Source organism: Saccopteryx bilineata, chromosome 2 (assembly GCF_036850765.1).
Source record: "Saccopteryx bilineata isolate mSacBil1 chromosome 2, mSacBil1_pri_phased_curated, whole genome shotgun sequence".
Lineage (NCBI taxonomy): Eukaryota > Metazoa > Chordata > Mammalia > Chiroptera > Emballonuridae > Saccopteryx > Saccopteryx bilineata.
The window spans coordinates 186046019-186062008 of record NC_089491.1 but is presented as its reverse complement, the minus strand read 5'-3'; the positions used below and the strand labels follow the sequence as shown (position 1 = coordinate 186062008).

The 15990-nt window shown below is 39.4% G+C and overlaps 1 protein-coding gene across 1 annotated transcript in view; it reads left to right on the top strand.

Annotated features, from left to right (window-relative positions):
- The window catches only part of B3GLCT (beta 3-glucosyltransferase), a 146432-nt gene that overhangs the window by 63283 nt on the left and 67159 nt on the right, over positions 1-15990 (top strand). Inside the window, exons 5-6 of the mRNA XM_066258909.1 lie at positions 9005-9081; positions 9583-9694. Of these exons, the coding sequence (XP_066115006.1) occupies positions 9005-9081; positions 9583-9694 (189 nt within the window). The remainder of the gene's footprint in view (positions 1-9004; positions 9082-9582; positions 9695-15990) is intronic.

Genomic DNA, 15990 nt, shown 5'->3' with positions numbered 1-15990 from the left:
TAAGGAGCCTCTGGGACAACAAGCATACCAACATTTACACCATGGGGGTGCCAGAAGGAGAAGAGAGACAACAAGAAAGTGAAAACCTACTTGAGAAAATAATGACAGAAAACTTCCCTAACCTGGTGAAGGAAGTAGACATACAAGTCCAGAAAGCACAGAGAGTTCCAAACAAGATGAATACAAGGGACAAAGAGGCCCACACCAATATACATTATAATTAAAATACAAAAGGTTAAAGACAAAGTCTTAAAAGCAGCAAGAGAAAAGCAGTTAGAAATTTACAAGGGAGCTCCTATAGATTGTCAGCTGATTTCTTAACAGAAACTTTGCAGGTCAGAAGGGATTAGCAAGAAATATTCAAAGTGATGAAAACCAAGGAACTACAACCAAGATTACTCTACCCAGCAAGGCTATCATTTAAAATTGAAGGACAGATAAAGAGCTTCCCAGACAAGAAAAAGCTAAAGGAGTTCATTACCACCAAACCAGTATTATATGAAATGTTAAAGTGTCTTCCTTAAGAAGTAGAAGAAAAACAAAGAAAGATAAAATATATAAACAATAAAATTGCAGTGAATACATATCTATCAACAATTGAATTAAAAACAAACAAACAAAATAAATGGCCTGACCTGTGGTGGCACAGTGGATAAAGTGTTGACCTGAGACTCTGAGGCCGCTGGCTTGAAACCTTGGGCTTGCCTGCTCAAGGCACATGTGGGAGTTGATGTTTCCTGCTCCTCCCCCTTCTCTCTCTCTCTCTCTCTCTTTCTTTCACTCCTCTCTCTCTAAAAATGTATAAATAAAATCTAAAAAAAAGCCCCAACAAAAATAAATGAACAAACAGAACAGAAACAGACTCATAGATACAGAGAACTCTTGATGGTTGCCAGATGGGAGGCGGATTGGGAGATGTATGAAAAAGGTGAAGGGATTACGAAATATGAATTGGTAGTTACAGAATAGTCATGGGGATGTGAAGTACAGCATAGGGAATATAACCAATAATATTCTAATAACTATTGTGTCAGATGGGTATTAGATTTATCAAGATGGTCACTTTGTAAGTTATATAATTTCTAATTACTGGGGTATATGCCTGAAACTAATATAATATTATATGTTAGCTGTAACTGGGAAAAAAAAAAAGAATAACTTTTCTTCTGAAAAGGAAAAATGCTGCTGTCGGTGGAGATCGATGCAGGCAGAACTGTGGGGGAAATGGGTGGGCTGAGAAACGCCTTGGAAGGGAGGAGAGACCACTCTGCAGGGACACTGTGGCGGGCACATGGACTTTGGAATTTGAAGACCCAGAACCTGGTACTGCTTACTTGCTCGGTAGCCTTTGGCAAATCACTTTACCAGTCTGAGCCTAGCCTGTTTTCTAAAAGAGCAACAATTTGCTCTGTTCATTTTCTTATGACCTCTTTCCTCATTGTGCATCATAGGAGAAACCATGCCATGGAATAGAGGCATTTTTTTTGTGTGTGCTTTTGCCTCTTTTAAGCGAACCCCCGCATCCAACCAATACACCTTCCAGTCCAGATCACCTGGAATTGATTTGACATTTATCAAATCCTGGTTAAACATGAGAGTATGTAGCATTTTCTGTATTATTATGGCTATATATGGAGAGGCTGATCATAAACATAACCTTATTTGTAATAGATGGCCCTTTGATTGACAGTTGAATCTTCTCACTTGATAAGTTAATGTACATAATTAGTAGATGCATTTTCATCTTTGACACCTCTTAAAAAATTTAAAAAGCACTTGTGATTCCTTCAAAAGGTATTAAATTAATGTCTTTTATCTTGCATTTTGTTGTATATTAAACATTTATTGAATACTAACAATGGGCCAAACCCTGAAGATATTAAAAAATGATTTACTTCAATTTTATTTTGTGAAGAAACATAGGAACTGCTCCCATTTAATTTCAGGTCTGGATACCAGAGACAATAGAATTTTTTCTATACCCCTATTACAATTTGAACTCTATGATAATAAAAATTGCCACAATTTATTTCTAACCCTCACCACAATCTTGGGAGTAGATTTAATTGCCTCTATTTTAACAGAATGAAAAATCAGTCTTTTAAAAATGGTAAAATAAATTTAAATGTCTATTATAGAGCTGCTGAATAAATTGTGATTAGTGGTATCCTATATAAAAAAGAATTTATTCATCCATTTAGGTAATAGTCTTTATCAGGTGTTTATTTTATGCAAGGGCCTGGGCAAGATGCCCTAGTGAGGTCAAGTCCACTTCTGGCGGGAGCAGAGCAACTCAGCAGTAATTAATTCCTCATACCATGCTGAAGGCTGTGTCATGAACATTTGTTTCTTTTTGTCTGCCCAACATTTGGATTCCCTCTCCATACTGGAGAGCTCTACTCCGTGTGATCCTGTTGTGAGCTGGGCCATGGCCGACAAGAATATCAGAGGCAGACATTGGTCTCCTGGAGCTCAGTGGAAGGGCGCCTGTGATTGAGTGTGGACACTTAGATGTTGCCATGCAGGATTCTGAGTCTGGAACCAGGGACCCAAAAAAGCCAGTCACTTTAGAACTCACTCCTGTGGTGGTGACATTGGTGTCCAGGGTAGCGTTCCATGCGGATGGTGCTTGTGGTGGGTGGTGCCCATTAGGGTGGGTGGCCTGTTCCCAGTGAGTCACGTGGATGGTGTGAGCCCTGCCCATCCTGCATGCTGCTCTGTGAAGCTACTCAGCACAGCAAAATGAGAGCACAGGCAAAGACTGGCCTGTCTTGCCTGCAAATGTCAGCAAGGATGTCTGGGCTGAGCCTGAAGAAATAGTAAGAGATTGCTAACTCCTGCCTGGGGCACCCGTGAGGACTCCCTTGGATGGAGGCGATCAGTTGCAGGTTGCACTGGATGTTAGTGAATGGGTGAATGAAAGGAAGGTGACTGGCCCTGAGCTAACATGATGAGTTCACATTTGAAAAGGTGGTGTCAGAGAGACTAGTGAGAAATCCGGTATGTGGGACCAGGGCCTGAAGTGGAGACAAACTTGGAAGGACAGTAGTCATCCTAGCTGACTCCTGTTGAGTGTGCCTCACTATTATCATTTTTCTGGGTGCTCCTGTCAATACTCTGTGCTGTGCTGTTTCCAGTGTCAGCTCATTTGTCTGTGAATGGGTTGCAGTTATTTTCCCTACTTTGCAGAGGGGCAGTTGAGGCTTGGAGAGATTGAGTGACTTGCCCGTGGTCACGTTGCTACAAAGTAGGGCAACCAGGCCTATATCTCAGTCAGACTGGCTCCAAAGCCACTGCTGCCTGCTCTGCTGCCTTCTGACACACAGGTGGGGCATAGTCACCCAGCAGATCCGTGTGGCTGACGTATGTGAAGAACTCCACGCTGCGTAGTCAGCGGTGTCCTGTTCACTCCATCCCTCTCTCTGGCTTTATTTTTTAATACCATTTATCCTTGTCATTGTTTTCTAGATTTATATGCTTATTGCCTGTTTCCTTCATTTAGAATGTGAGATTCAGGGGAGGCAGGGACTTAGCCCTGCCTTTTCACTGCTGTTTCTGTGTTCCTAAAACTGCGCCTGGCTCATAGAGGTACTCAAATATTGTCAAATCAATAATAATAATAATAATAATAATATCACATGCATAGTGTGTGCCAAGGGGAGGCATGTAGGTAGTAACTCATTTGATTCCTCAGGCCTATGGTTATCCCCATATTAGAAATGAGATAACAGGCACAGACAGGTCAAGGAACTTGCTCAAGGTTGCACAGCCCAAGAGAGGGTGCAAGGATTTGTGTGCAAGTACTTTGGTTCTGGAAGTCAGGTTTTTATGTGCTAAACTTTATTGCCTCTCATGAGTGAATGAATACTTAGTTAAAACAGATTTATATGAGCTATAAAAATGTACTTAGTAATTCATCTCAAAGTAAATATTTAATAAAAATAAATTTTATAAACAATGAGGTAATATTTTTTTTCTTATTCCAAAAGGGACAATTTATGATTAAGGCAGGTATCTGAAAATATATATATATATATTTTACATATAGGCTCAGATTCCTGGAAGATACATTATTATAGCATCATATATAAACTACTGGTCCATAAATAATACTGGATTTTTAAAGGGTAGTAAATCTGTCTGATACATGTTTCAAATAGCATGTTATACATCTTGGTTATTATCCTCATAAGATAAACCTACCCCTTGTGAAAGAAATGATTTCAGTAAACAGATGTTAATTTTCATCATAATTTATTTATTGTTCTAAAAGTTCAGTTCAATGCCCAAGAACTATATAATATCAATAGTTGGAATTTGGAAATATAGTTGAATCATTCTTTATATGGGGTCAGCCTTTTAGAACTTTTGCCTAATACTGAACACATGTCTGGGCTTTTGCTTTCTAAGTTAGTACTTGATCTGAATAGTGAGACTAAATTAGACTGCACACTCATGTACTGCTAGGCTTATATTTTTAATTAAGGGACAGACAAGTGACAAACATTGGGAAGCAGCCTGCAGGCAGGGGAGACCAGGGCACGGGGCTGAGTGAGTTGATTTTTTTCCAGACAGAGGCAGGAAAACCAAAGTGGTTCAAACCAAATTTACCTAATAATGAAAAGTAATTTATGATGTTTTAAATGTTAATCCGTTTTCACCTCTGTTCATATGTTGGCTTTTTTATTCATATTTTTAATATTTCTAGCTATAGGTTTTTCATGATTTTTTCTCCATATCATTCTCAGAGTGTTTTTAGAATACTCACCTCTGGAGTCAAACCTGCTCCCCTAATGAAGATAATGAATATGTGTAACAGCCCAATGATGAGTTAGAGTGCTGGTTTTTTGATAATTATAAGCAGCTTTAAATGTGATTGATAAGAAAGATGAGGTCACCGGCTCAAAACCCTGGGCTTGCCTAGTCAAGGCACATACGGGAATTGATACTTCCGGCTCCTTCCCCCTTTCTCTCTCTCTCTCTCTCTCTCTCTCATTCTAACTCTCTGTCCTCTCTAAAATGAATAAATAAATTTTAAAAAATTAAAAAAAAAAAAGAAAAGAAAGAAGACATTCGAAGGAAGTCCTGACTGAAAGTCCAGTGGGCTTTCTGAGGTCACAGTGCTTGTTAGGGTACCGGCAGATGCTGAAGATGGAAGCAAGGCTGAGGCTGACTTTGGTTTAGTGAGACAAGTGCAGGTGACATAAAAAGTTTAAAGCCTTGTGATCAAGTTTTTCATTTTCTTTTTCTTTTCCTTTTCCCACAAATGATCATTTGTATTTTTATCCCCTTTATGCTTGTCTTGGCCATGGCATCATCTTCTTAGTGACAAGACTTTGCCTTACGTTTTAGGTTTGAAGTCACGTGATTTGGTGCATAGGTATGGTTTAGGTCAACAGCAGACAGTGCAGGTGTGTTTCTACTATAGCTTTTGTTCGAAACACCTCTTTTGCTATAATATTTTCTTACTTTTCCCTTGTTTTTTCACTTGAAAACTGTTTCTCAGTTATTCATCCAAATACATATTAAAAATACATGCTTTGGGCCCTGGCCGGTTGGCTCAGTGTTAGAGCGTCGGCCTGGCGTGTAGAAGTCCCGGGTTCGATTCCCAGCCAGGGCACACAGGAGAAGTGCCCATCTGCTTCTCCACCCCCCCCCTCCTTCCTCTCTGTCTCTCTCTTCCCCTCCCGCAGCCAAGGCTCCATTGGAGCAAAGATGGCCTGGGCACTGGGGATGGCTCCTTGGCCTCTGCCCCAGGCGCTAGAGTGGCTCTGGTCGCGGCAGAGCAACGCCCCGGAGGGGCAGAGCATCGCCCCCTGGTAGGCAGAGCTTCGCCCCCTGGTGGGCAGAGCATCACCCCTGGTGGGCGTGCCGGGTGGATCCGGTTGGGCGCATGCAGGAGTCTGTCTGACTGACTCTCCCGGTTTCTAGCTTCAGAAAAATACAAAAAAAAATAAAAATAAAAAATACATGCTTTGCATCTAAAGTGCCTAGGCTGGTGACATGGCACCTTAAGTAAGAAGGTCTAAATCCCATGTGGTATTAGATAAACAGACAGAAAGAACAAAAATGGTTCTACTAATTCCAAGTAGTAAGACCTGGGATAAGAACACTTGCTGTAAAATTTTATTGTGATCTTTTAAACTGGGTTATCGTAAAAGTGCTAATACACACGAGAATGTGTGTATCTGTTTGGGGCTTTGGTATTCACACACAGAACATATACATACACATATATGTGCATATACATGCACACTTATAAAACAAGAATAAAAGCTTTGGGGGCTTTTTTGAGTACTAGTAGATGAAAAAGGATTAAGTGATGTTGGCTTAATGAAGAATTAAGGAAGGCCAGGTTTCTGAGTGTGATAGAACTCTTTATTTTTGAGACAAAAGTATTCACTTACCTGTGGAAACAGTTGTTGACACAGACTACTAGTTTTTGAAGAGTTTCTATGTGGAGATTGCCAGTTTTGTGTTTACCAACGGAAGCAAATACAAAATATAGGCATATGATTGGTTTAGTGAACAAAAGAGTCATGGGGATAGGAATGACTACAATTCACCAGTTAGCCATAGACTTTATTTCATCCTAGAATTTAGCTTCCCCTTGTGCTGACTGAACCTTTTGCCCACTGCACTTTTATTGTGACAGAAGTTGTTTGTGAGCCTGACTTTGCATCTCTGCCAGGAAAGTGCTATCACAGCCTTCTGTTTACACTACCTGTCAAGCTGTAGTACCTAATGACATCACTTATATACAGGGTGGGGCAAAAGTAGGTTTAGAGTTGTTCATGTGGAAAAATACTACAATAATTAATAAATAATAATACAAGAATAAACTTTTGTATACTCATAACTGTAAACCTACTTTTGCCTACCCTGCATTTAAGACTGAATTTTAAAATGCAGGAATTATTAGATACCTGGCATTTTACTCTTCACACTATTCTCATTTTCATATTCTACCCTCTAGGGAGGGCAGTATTTGTTTGGGAAATTTTTTTTGAGGTTTATTCTTTTTCCTTAAGACATTTTTAAAACTAAACTATGCTTTACCTGACTGGTGGTGGCTTAGTGGTTCCAGTGTCAACCTTGGATGCTGAGGTCCCCGGTTCAAGACCCTGAAGTCAATGGCTTGAGTTGAGTGCGGGCTTGCTGGCTTGAGTGTGGGATCATTGACAAGAGCCCAAGGTTAGTGGCTTGAGCGAGGGGTCACTGGCTTGACTGGAGCCCCCCAGTCAAGGCAGTCAATGAATAACTGAGGTGCCGCAACTACAAGTTGATGCTTCTCATCTCTCTTCTGCCTCTCTCTCTCCCCTCTTCTTTTCTTCCCCTCTTCTCTCCCTCCCTCTCTCCCTTCTTATCTCTCTCTGTCTCTAAAAATTAATAGAAAAGATAAAAACTGAACTATGTTTTAACTACATTAAAGCGTTTTAAAATCATGCATGTAATAACTTGTCATCTTGGCATAAATATTTTCATTTTTCTGGTTCCTTTCTAGTCCCTCTTCATATATGAATTTATTTTACACTATTGGAATCATGTTTTCCCATTTAACATAAAGATGTTCCCATTGTTATAAAGTAGTTATTATAATTCCAGTTGCTACATAATAGCTCATTTGCTAGTTTCTTATAAAAAAATTTTTAGTAGTATTTAATGTTTCTTTTCTAGCTAGTTCATATTAACATGTTCCCATAATTATTTGAAAATTTTGTGCAAATGCTAACTTTATCAGTTTTCTTCACAGATAATATTTGTTTTTAAATAATCCTTCATGAATATATTATATATGTGTATGCACATGTATGCACATACATATATACATATTTATAGCAATTTTTTAAAAGACGGGAAATTACTGACTAATTTAGACTGAGCAGTAGGAAGACCCTGGACTATCCTGGGTAACTGTTAATTTAGCCTTTGGGGTTTGCTTTTTCTTTCTAACATGCCATGTTGTTGGTCCGATTTAACCTTTCATTACTGTTTTTACATTTCTCATTTGTACATGGAAGTTAAAGTAAATACTATGTAACATAAAATAATGAGGCTTATTTGATATTTAACTCCAAAGATTTATATTAACACCACCCTCTTCTTCTTAAATAATAAAGGTATATGAACTTTCTAACTGGTGTGGAATACTGCTGCCCTACATGAAATATTTAGATGCTTATTTTATCTGTAACAGTTACCAGGAAATAGGATAAAACACAAGAATATACTAAAGTTTATTGAGGGAAGTGTTAAAGACTATAAGATATCTGACTTTTGGCTTGACACAACTTGAAATATATTGAATAGTGCTTTTACTTCAAAGCTAACATTCATAGGCATAAAATTATTAGTCTTTCTCTTTGCTTATATGTGTGCATGTTTATTTTACCACAGTTGTGCCTCATTTCTGAATCTTACTTCCTCCTATGTTTATAAATTTTGAAATACCATCATTATGCTATTACCATTGTTGCTTGAATACTTAAGGATTATATTTCTAGTATTTATATCTCAAATTCTTTGTTACTGTGGTGTTTTAGGATTTATAGGGCACTTTTAAAAATGTTATTTTCACATGACGTACCCTGTATATTATATCTTCTTGTTATCCAAAGTATTTTATTTCCCATATGCTACCTGTGGTGTGTATACAACAAAAAATGTTCATGCCTCTGACAAAGTCCTGACTACTTCCCTGGACTCTCCCTTCCAGTCACCTTTGAAAACATGCACATTTTAGGTCCATTCTGGGCATCACTGAAGACCGCACCTGGAAGGGTTGAGCTCTGCTTTCTGTCTGGCAGGTGGAGAGCTCATGTTGGATTCAGCCCAAATCCTTTATTTCTGTTATCTCCGGAGGAGGAAGAAAATGAGAATAGTGTGAAGGGTAAAATGCCAGGTCTCTAATAATTCCTGCGTTTTAAAATTGAGTCTTAAGAAAGAAAAGTGGAATGATCCTTGCATTTTTAGTTATTGCTCTTCTCTGATCCTCTTTCATTAGGAACTGCCCAGAGCCCTTCTGCTGCACGAGCTGTCTGAGCAGGAAGGTGCATGGACCATACTTCCTCTGTTCCCGCAGTATGTTTAACTGGAAATGTGTAAATTCCTGACTTTTCTACTTGGATGTTTCTAAGCTCCCTAGTTTTCTTATCAAGAGGGTGTGTTTTTTCCTCAGAGCCAGTAAGTGAAGTAAATGGAAACTCCACTTGCTATGACTACTACAATACATTAACCAGAATTCTTGATGATTGACTCCGAAACAGGAATGACTCTTATTTTTAAATGTTTCTTTCTTAAAGGATAAAAATATCTATAGAATATATAAAAATATCTATAATTTTCTGTCTTCTGCACTGGTGTTGTTATGAAAAGAATTAACTTTAAGAACTTGAGTTGTTGTATAAACCATTAGTTTCTGACTTTCCTGTAAACTGAAACTATACATTGAATTATAAGGGAAAAACATGTAGATTTCTTCCATTTTATATGTTCTTCATCCATTTCCTGCCTATTCATTTTAAACCTTATTATAAACTCCCTTTATAGAAGTGATCACTATAGCCTGTTTCTTTTTGTCAGCTTTTCTGTAACATATAGCAGAAATTCATCATGGATTTTCTTCTGTGAAGAAGAGACAAGAATACAAGTTCCGGAACTCTTAGAAACACTCAGAAGATATGACCCCTCAAAGGTGAATACAACTTCAATACCAGAATTTATCTTTTGGGGAAAATACTTAAAAGAAGATTTTGACTAAGAGATTTTTAAACCTAATAAAACACTTAATTTAAAATGAAAAAGAATGAAGTAATAGTTGAGTATCTGGAAGCAATATTAAATAATTCTAAGTTTTGTAGCTTTCAGAGGCATGGAACTAACAATGAGCTGTTTTTAAATGAAAAAAAACTACTTATATGTGCTAGGAATATCAGAAAGTTTAAAAGAACTGTAATCCAGAGTTAAGAAATGTTTAAATCAATTGTTTATGAACAATGACCATATCTTATTTTAGATAAGAAATACTTTTTGAGTACCACCGTGACAGTGGGGCAAACAGACAAGGGCCCTACCTCATGGTGGTACAGCGCCGCAGGGAGATGCCAGACCGTTAAAGCAGCAATTACAGTTAAAAGTGAGGCATCTTTTGCCTGACCAGGTGGTGGCGCAGTGGATAGAGCATCGGACTGGGATGCAGAAGGACCCAGGTTCGAGACTCGAGGTCGCCAGCTTGAGCGCGGGCTCATCTGGCTTGAGCAAAAAAAAAAAGCTCACCAGCTTGGACCCAAGGTCGCTGGCTCCAGCAAGGGGTTACTCGGTCTGCTGAAGGCCCGCGGTCAAGGCACATATGAGAAAGCAATCAATGAACAACTAAGAAGTCGCAACGCACAACGAAAAACTAATGATTGATGCTTCTCATCTCTCTCCATTCCTGTCTGTCTGTCCCTGTCTATCTCTGCCTCTGTAAAAAAAAAAAAAAAAAAAAAAAAAAGTGAGGCATCTTTTAATAAGGGTGACATGGGGTACTATTAGAAGCACATAGCTGGGCATCAAATTTCATCTGGAGGGTCACGAGTGGAAGTGACATTTAATCTGAATCATGTAGGATCAGCAGGAGTTAACAGCAGAAAAAGAGGGTTCTCAGCAGGTATTCTCCGGAAGGTCAGAGGTGAGAAGGGGGTGCATCTCACGTTGGAGATTCACCACAACTTTCATATTTTCAAAATTTATTTTGTGCAGAGAGGATGTGGCCATTGGGTCTTGCTAACCTTTCATCCCTCACACGAGCAGAGTGCTGAACATTTAGTCGGCAGTCAATAAACATCTGTGACCAACTGAATAACCCTGTGATGTCAGCTCTTCTGCTGGGCTCCGTTCAGTGCCTCTGAAAGTCTCAAGGGCTGACCCAGAGACACATTGAGAGTAAATCAGGCTTCTTTGTCCTCTTGGAGAATTCTGATTATATCATAGAACTCTTTAAACTGGGAATAAACAGAGAGGGCCCTTTAGGGTACCACCGGCTGCCTGCTCCACCCATGCTCTGATGCCCACTCAGACGTGGGTCAGGTTTAACAAGGACATGGGAGAAGAAGAGCTGGCTTCAGGCTGCCTGTTTGGCTCATTGATATACATGCTGAAAGTTGGGCGACAGCGAGCATGAGATTTCTCAAACACTGGAATATTTGGTACTATCGTAGAACCACCCGTTTTGATGTTTAGATGCTTGAAGTATCCATTGTCATTTCTCTTCATGACTTTGCTCTCTGGGAAGGTACACACAGAACTGAATGAGAAAGTTGCTAGGTTAAAAAAATAATTCCTTCAAAGGAGAGAATTATGACTGTGTCTCAGATAATGCTAACCAGCATCTATGTACCTTTTGCCATGTTTTATGTGAAACATTTGTTAGGCTTTTATATCTTCTTTTGACTTGGGAAAAACTCCCAAATCTTTTTCAGGATGTAGGAGTTTTAATCTCCTCCAGTGTTCATTTCACCTGGAGATTATTTTGCCATTAGCCAAAGCTCTGATTCTCTTCAGGAGACGGTGACTCACTGTGCTTTCTAAGGAAAATTGGAATAAATTAAAAAGTTCAAAGCAAGTTCATGAAAAGCAAGAACAGAGGCAAAATCAGATGGTTCCCAGTAGGGAAAAAATCTAGGATGTTTTATTTCTTTTGAAATTAGGATTTAGGAATAAAAATTACATAATGTTTAAATTAGCTTAAAACCATGGGGTTTTTTTCCCCCCAATAACTTAAAATTTTAGAAAAAAAAGTATAAAGCAAGTCTGGCTTGGATATCGACACAAGTAAGTTCACAAAAATAATATGATATAATGTGTCAGTATCAGTTATTTTGTTTGATTCTGACATTTTCCCCTTCAATATCTTTCTGTTATTATTACTAATGCAAATTTATACTGTATACAATGATTTAAATGGAAAAATTTAATCTTTATGAAAATAATTAATCTTTGTTAAATTGCCTTTCTAGGTGATTTCTATAAATTTCCATATTTTGATGAAGTCTTTCTCCCCCCCCCCACTGTGTGCTTTTAATATGTGTGTATTTTTTTGTATTATTCAACTACAGTTTTTTGACAGTGATCATAATTTTTAATGGCTCTTTACAATTTTATCTTATAAATGTGCCACAGTTTACACAAGCAGTCCCCCATCCTACAGTATTTCTGTTGGCGTTTATGTATTTAGTTCTACTGTCTTATTTCTAACGTAGGAGACGCCTGGGAGCTGGAAAAGGGTGCCTGCAGAACGAGGACAGTGCTGAGTTCCTCTTCACAGTGTGTCTGCATTATAATGTCTTTGTTCTGAGTCCATTAAGAGAACCACTAAGAAAGACGGGGAGTACCTCTTTTCACAGATTCCATAGTCATCTGTCTGAGTAGTTTACAGTATAATCCCTGGCAAAAATATGAAAACCAGTCTTACATACTAGGTGACAGCTGATCACTGCCAATAGGAGGTGAAACATAAAAACACATTCTGCATAAAATTCTGATAGGAACAGGAGATTATAATAGTGAAAGACTAGTGAGGAAGGGGTTAAAATACTCAGAAGTGTTTATTTTTTTTTAAATAAGCCACACTGATGTGGTGTGTTACAGTGCTGACTTTCATACTTTCATATTGTTCAGTAGTTTGATAGAGTGCTGTATTGTTGATTTTTTTTTAAATGTTGAATTCTCTATCTTAAACTGAGGCCATTAATTAGCCTTAAAATTATTCTTCTTGCCCAGTGTTGACTTAATACATTTGTAAAGAAAGTATCATGGAGAAAACCATCAGGTGGAACTGTGAACCTAACATAAAAGTTATACTGATTGTGTTTACACAGTTCATCTATGACCCGTGGCTGAACTGGCTGAAACTGGGACTCTGGGAGGTATTTGGGGCACAACCACGGCAGAAGGGGGCTCTTCGGAAATAGTCCTGTATCCCTCCTGCTTTTATTTTCTGATCTGGAATAGGGCATGAGGTGGTGATGGTTGGAAAGAGAGAAAATACATAAAACTTTTAGGACTTAGGGTACTTGATTTAACTTACATGCTTTAGTTTTTTCTTTCATAGGGAGTGGTTGCCCTTTAAAGCTGTCCTGGGCTTTCTCTATTCATTTAACTAGTGAGCACCTAGTCCTCCTCCGTGTTTGGTGTTCCAGGGACAGCAGTGAGCAGAACGACAACAACCCTACCCACAAACAGGGGATATTCTTGTTGCAGGGGAGGTAAACAGTAAGCAAAAATGCAAATAACATATCAGACGATGGTTAGTGCTATGAAGAAAATGAAGCAGAGTAAGAGGGATAAAGGGTAGGATGGGGGTAGGTGTTCAGGCAGTACCTTGCTGAGCTGGCCACATCTGAGCAGAGTGTGGGGAAACCAAGGGCGTGAGCCATGTGCTCCCTACGCATACATCAAACTGCTCAGTATATCCTCTTATCCATCTAATAGGAACCTCAAATTCTGCATGTTCAAAACTCAACTCTTAATGACCCTTTAAACTCCTTCCACCTTCCCCATCTCAGAAATGGTATCACAGTCTGATTGTGGTATCACAGTTGCTCATATAAAAAACCTAGAACTTACGACTGATTCCTCTTTTTCCCTCAACCCCATGCTGTCATGTCCAGTTGACTCTACCTCCAAAATACACCTCTCATTCATCTTCTCTCCATATTTAACACTACCACTCAGGTCCAAGCTATCATCTGTCATCTCTTGCTTTAAACATTATTAGAGCATCTAGCTTGTCTCCTGGTTTTTACTCTGGCCATTCCAATAATCTAGGCTCTCCATATTTCATATGATAATCATTTACCTCTTGAAAACTTTCAATGGCTTCCAATTCCATCTGAGATAGTTTCACTCGATACAACATTTTTGGTTGGCCAAAGTTTTTTCCTTCCTTCCTTCCTTCCTTCCAGACAGGCTCCCACATATGCTCTGACTGGGATCAACCTGGCAACCCCTGTCTGAGGCCAATGCTCAAATCAACCAAGCTATTCTCAGCTCTTGAGACTGACACTCGGACCAACCGAGCTATCCTCAGCACCCAGGCCCGATGCTTGAACCATTCGAGGCACTGATTGCGAGAGAAGAGGGAGAGACAGGGGAGAGGGAAGGAACGAGAAGCAGATGGCTGCTTCTCATGTGTGCCTGATTGGGAATCGAACCTGGGAGGTCTGCATGCTGGGCTGATGCTCTCTCCACTGAGCCAACCGGCCAGGGCCTCTACTGTCTTTCATATTGTATTTTTTTTCTTTTGATAAATCTGCTGTATATCTTGGTTTTACTCCTTTGAAAGAAATGTGTATATCTCCCCCCTCCCCAACTACTTTTAAGATTTTCTCTGGATGGTTTTTCAAGCAACATATACCATATGTAACTTTCTTTATTTTTATCTTGATGAGAGTTTATAGAGCTTTTTAAATTTAGGCCTTGATGAGTTTTGTCACTTTTAGAAGGTTCTAAGCCTGAATTTCTACAAAAATTGATTCTCCTATTCTATGTTTCCAATTTTATTTATTTTAGACCTTTTTACTGTGGCCCATACTGCTCTTAGGCTCTTTTCTGTGTTTCCCTCCTTTGGGGTTTTTTTTTTTCTTTTGGTATCAATCGTATATTCTTTACTGACTTGTCTTTCAGGTCACTCACCCTCTCTCCTCGTGTGCCTGACATCCTCTTGAATTCTTAACTTCAATTACTGTGTTTTTCAGTTTAGGAATTTCCATTTTTACTCTTGTTTATATATTCTAGTTCTTTGGTAAAATGCTTCATCTTTTTATTTGTGTGTTTTCAGTTTTCATTTTTGTCTTTGTTTTTGGTGTTGGTCTTGTTTTTTGTGATATCTGTTAACTGTTCACTCAGTGTCAGATATTTTATGTGAAAACTTGAAGAGGCTGTGGATAACAAGGCTCCTCTCTTCTTACAGGAGGAGGTAATGTTCTTCTAGATTGGAGACCTTGTCAGGACAGGTCGAAGTCCTTCCTGCTAGACCCCTTCTCTCCAGGCAGCCTCAGTGCTGCAGCTTAGGGCTCCCTGTGCTACTGCTGAAGTCTGCACTCAGCTCTTAGCCTCTTCACTGCTGCTTTCCACTTGCCTCTTGGTTTTCCTTTGGCTTTGGAATTGAAGGAAGAATACATGCAGAATTTTGGGTTCACTTAACTGGGATCTTCTAAATCTCGACCTTTTTGGCACTCTCAAGCTGTACCTCTGTCTGAGTCCAGTGAGGCTGCAGACGCCTCTGCTGCTGCTGTCTGTGATGTGCCCCTCTCTGTTCTGGGGACCAGCACACTCCTGAGGGAAAAGACAGTGAATATGGGGTTTCCACAGAGGGGCGCCCCTTTTCTCTAGGATATCAGCCCTCAGAGCCTATCTGTCTTTGTTGTTTTCTGATGCCCACAGTCATTTTCTTTTAAGTAATTTCTCCAGCTTTTACACTTGTCCTCAGTGGGGGAGTAAGTCTGAGCTAGGTGGTTCTGTCTTGGCCAGAAGGGGAAGTCTTCCATTGCATTTGGAATCAAGTCCGTGTTGCATTCTTCTGGCACGGAAAACCCGCTCACTCTTGTGTTTTCTGCCTCTCTTGTCCCTACCCGTCTCTCACGTCCAGTGGATTCTGGCCACACTGGGTTTTTTTATTTCATCAACTGTGTCCAGCTCTTTCCCCACCCAGGGACTTTGTATTAACTGCCTTGACTGTCACTCCCCAATGTGTGCAGAGCTGGTGTGTTGGCACTGCTTATTCTCAGTTCAGCCATTACCTCCTTCCACAGGTGTCCTTGCCCCCGTCACTCCATTACATTTCCATCACAGCATGTGGTAGTCATCCTCTGAACTCATATTATTTACTTTCTTCTTTCCTGCCTCCCCATAGTGTGTAAGCTGTCTTCCTGTCCGGTGTGGCATCAAAGTTAAATGCTAGTTGATAACAATTCACAAGAAATGTTAATGGAATGAATGAATGAATAAATA